At 39.8% G+C, this 4,470-nt stretch overlaps 2 protein-coding genes across 2 annotated transcripts; both read left to right on the top strand.

The window, feature by feature from the left end:
* LOC109839026 lies at window positions 1,602-3,183 on the top strand. The gene is made up of 3 exons (XM_020407456.1): window positions 1,602-2,000; window positions 2,252-3,074; window positions 3,122-3,183. The coding sequence occupies exons 1-3, from the start codon at window positions 1,602-1,604 to the stop codon at window positions 3,181-3,183; spliced, it is 1,284 nt and encodes a 427-aa protein (XP_020263045.1).
* On the top strand, window positions 3,590-4,114 carry LOC109839025. The gene has a single exon (XM_020407455.1). The coding sequence runs from the start codon at window positions 3,590-3,592 to the stop codon at window positions 4,112-4,114; it is 525 nt and encodes a 174-aa protein (XP_020263044.1).

Raw genomic sequence — 4,470 nt, 5'->3', positions numbered from 1 at the left:
TGGTCATGTCGATCTACACAGCCGTGTTGGATGACAGCAGTCAGTTACTACGCGATTTTGAGCGAGATTTGAAGCTATCTGTTAACACATGTTTCTCCAGAACTTAAAAGAGGACGTGGGGGAGGCATCAAGAGGAACTGGAGGCTGGAGATCTGGATATTTCTTTCTTCTTCTTCTCTTCTTCTCTCTACAAAAACTCTTAGATTAGGTTTTTCTTTTGCTTTGGAACCTGCTGTTTGTGGAGAATTGTGTGCAACTTCAACACTACGGTTTATCTTTCTGATCTATCTCAATTTCCAGTTTATGATTATGATCTTATATATTGTTATCATGTTTTCTATTTCAATTATGTGTGAGTAATTGTCTTATCTGGGATTGAACTAGGTTCGGCCATGGTTATGAATTAATGAACTGATTGTTGTTGTTATTGATTGTTCGATTTGCATTATTCAGTTACTAGTATCTAATTGCCTAGGGTTAATTCAATTGGCCACTGATTTAATTCTTTTAGGATGTTGATTTGAACTGAAAGGTTAGATGACGCCGGAAAATAGTAATTGAACAAGAATTAATTGATCACGAAAGTAGGTTAATTATTCTTGAGAACATGAGGGATTAACAAGAGCTTAATGGGTTTAATTTGGTTTAACACTATGAAAATAGATTGTTAGGCTGAATTAAGCACGACTTTTAGTCGTCGAAAGAGACTAATAGTTATCATAGGTTAGTCGTTCTTAATGCATTGAGAGATTCGATAACAATTGATTAATTCGTTGATTCAAACCAGAGTTGAAACCGAAGTTCAATCCTAGATTCTTTTAATTGAGTGAATTCGTCGTTGATACTAGCTAGCGTGTTCGTTATTGATAATCAAAAATCATACTTTTTAACACAATTGGTTTAGATAGTTACAAAATAGTGAAAATCAGTAATTAACAACGAAGTCCCTGAGGATACGACCTTGCATCGCTACAACGATATCCGTGCACTTGCGAATTTGAGTGAACAAGTTTTTGGCGCCGTTGTCAGGGACTTCGGCATTGTTAATATTGACTTTTTCATTGTTTGACTAGACTAGACATTTTCTTTCATTTATTCTATTTTTATTTTTTTTTATTTGGGAGACCAAGAAAACCAATGCAATCAAGACCGATCCTTGAAGGAGTTTGCATCACCAACCACCCATAGATCCCAATCTAGCATCTTGAAGCCTAATGTTGCTGCCAACAATTTTGAACTCAAGCCTTCACTCCTCTCCATGGTTTAGCAAAACCAATTTGGAGGCACTCCAACCGAAGACCCAAACCTCCACATCTCAATCTTTCTGGAGTATTGTGACACATTGAAGATGAATGGAGTGTCGGATGATGCAATCAAGCTAAGGTTGTTTCCCTTCTCACTAAGAGACAAGGCAAGGGCTTGACTGCAATCACTTTCCACCGGGCTCCATCACTACATGGGACCAACTCTCAGAAGCGTTCCTTGCTAAGTACTTCCCTCCGAGCAAAACAGTCCAATTGAGAAATCAGATAACAACCTTCACTCAAAAAGAAGGGGAGTCATTGTATGATGCATGGGAGAGGTACAATTATCTTCTAAGGATGTGTCCACATCACGGGTTGGAGGATTGGCTCATAATTCAAACTTTCTACATCAGTCTTCTCTACAACACAAGGATGACCATGGATGCTGCAGCGGGTGGTGCATTGATGAACAAAAGTGTACGAGATGCAAAACAACTCATAGAGGATATGGCACAGAATCATTTCCAGTGGTCAGGTGAGCGCTCTTTACCCAAAAATAGCGGGAGGTATGATGTAGATGCATTAGACCACATTGCTTCTAGAGTAGATGCTTTATTTCAAAATTTTGATAAGATGAGCATGAATTCAGTAGCATCTAACTCTACTAACTGTGAAATATGTGGTATCATTGGACATTCTACTGTGGAATGTCAGATTGGAAACTCCCCTTCCCCTGATGCACCATTATCTGAATATGTTAATTATATGAATAATTTTAATCAGAAAGGGGACCCTTTTTCCAATACATACAACCCGGGGTGGAGAAATCATCCTAATTTATCCTATAAAAATCCACCCCTGAACCTGATTCCTCACTCAAATTTTCGACCTCTAGGTTTTCAGACTCAAATTTTCGACCTCTAGGTTTTCAGGCCCCTAGACTCCCTTACCCCAGTCCCCAAAAGTCTAATTTAGAGAGCTTGATGGAGAATTTTGTGTCATCCCAGAATAAACAAAATGAAGAATTTAGAAGTCAGAATAGAATCATGAGTGATGCCATCAAGAACCTAACTTCTAAGGTTGACTTTTTAGCCACCCATAATAAAATGTTAGAGAATCAGATCACTCAAGTGGCCCAACAATCTAGCTCATCTTCCAGACCTTCCGGGATGTTTCCTGGGCAACCTGAAACTAACCCAAAGGGATCTATTAATGCCATCACACTTAGGAGTGGAAAAGAGTTAGAGGGACCAATGATGAGGAATGACCATAAGGATGTGGTTGATGAGAATGAGAAGTTAGTGTCAAGTGAGAAAGAGCACAGTAGTGAGAAAGTTGAGAGATATGTAGCACCTGCACCTTATAAACCTCCACTACCCTTCCCTCAAAGGCAAGTTAAAGCTAAGTTGGAAAAACAGTTTGGGAAATTCATAGAAATCCTTAAAAAATTGCATATTAACATCCCATTTGTTGAAGCCATTTCCCAAATGCCATCCTATACCAAATTCCTAAAGGAGATTCTATCAAATAAGAGGCGATTAGAGGAATATGAGACTGTAGCCTTGACCCAAGAGTGTAGCGACATCATACAAAATAAACTACCACCTAAGCTTAAAGATCCTGGCTCATTTTCAATCCCTTGCACAATTGGTGATATGTCAATTAATCGTGCTCTATGTGATCTCGGTGCTAGTGTCAGTCTTATGCCATTGTCTATATGTAACAAGTTGCAGATGGGAGACTTGAAGCCCACTACTATCTCCCTCCAATTGGCGGATCGATCGGTTAAACATCCGGTAGGTATATTAGAGGATGTACCCATCCAGGTTGGTAAATTCTTTATTCCAGTTGATTTTGTTATTCTTGAAATGGAGGAGGATTCTCAAATCCCCATTATATTGGGAAGACCTTTCCTTGCTACCGCTGGAGCGATAATTGATGTGAAGAATGGAAAGCTCTCTCTCAATATAGGGGATGAAAAGGTGAATTTTGATTTGTTTTCTGCTATGAAGTTTCCACTAATTGATGATACTTGTTGCAGGATTGACACGATTGACATGGTGGTTAGAGAAGATTTTACCAGAGATATCTCAAGTGATCCACTTGAGAAATGTTTAGTAAAGAATGGGGTACCAGATGATGATGATCAGGAAATAACTTTCTATGTTACAATGCTTGATGAAAAGCCAACCTACACCAAAACCACCTACATCAAAGAACCTGATATAGTGGTCGAAATTGCAAGGGGGCTGAATGACCAGGTTGTGTCTGTAAACACAACTGTGTCAAAAAGCAACAGAAAAAGCCCAGAATAGGTTTGTGAAGAGAAAACTGCACCTGGGAAGATGCTGAATAATGATTCCACACGGCCATGGTGTGTCCATAGACACAGTCGTGTCAAAAAGCAGGAGAAGAAGTCTAGAACCAGTCCATCTCCACCAGTTGAAGGGGAACATAAGGCACATTGGGCTATCAAGAGCATTCATTTAGATTTGAAAGAATCAGGGGAACAGAGAAAGCTTCAACCAAATGAACTTGATGAATTGAGATTGGATGCGTATGAGAATGCCAAGATTTACAAAGAAAGAACAATGAAGTGGCATGATCAACATATCCTCCGTAAAGAGTTTACAGAAGGAGACTTGATACTTCTACTTAATTCCCGACTCAAGCTTTTTCCGGGCAAACTTTGTTCGAGGTGGTCTGGACCATTCCAAGTGCGCAAGAGATACCCATTTGGGGATGTCGAAGTATGGAGTAAAGCCACGAGATCTTTCAAGGTCAATGGACAGCGATTAAAGCATTATTTCACAGGAACTCTGATCGAGAAGTTGGGTACTTTTACCCTTCCCGATTCATCATCATTGTGAGCATTGAAGGGGTCGAGCTCATGACCATAAACAAGCGCTTCTTGGGAGGCAACCCAAGTTTTTCTTTCATTTTATTTTTCCTTTTAGTATTTTAATTTATTAGTTTTCATGACATGTAATCAAGTTTCCGTGAACTGGTGTGTAGGTGAATGACAAAAGGAAAATAGGTAACAGAGAGTTCAAGGCTAAAGAGGACAGAAGGAAAAATATTGAATACACAGTTGACACGGCTAGGCCGTGTCCACCAACACACCCGTGTAGCAGTCGGGACAGTCTTCATCTCATTTCCAGAGTCTACCACACCCTGGGAAGGCATCCACCACACCCGTGGCCAAATCCCTTCACCACCCCAAACC

The sequence above is a fragment of the Asparagus officinalis genome, chromosome 4, assembly GCF_001876935.1.
Source record: "Asparagus officinalis chromosome 4, Aspof.V1, whole genome shotgun sequence".
NCBI classification, from domain to species: Eukaryota; Viridiplantae; Streptophyta; class Magnoliopsida; order Asparagales; family Asparagaceae; genus Asparagus; species Asparagus officinalis.
The sequence above is the reverse complement of the archived record's forward strand: the minus strand, read 5'-3'. Positions and strand labels throughout refer to the sequence as shown.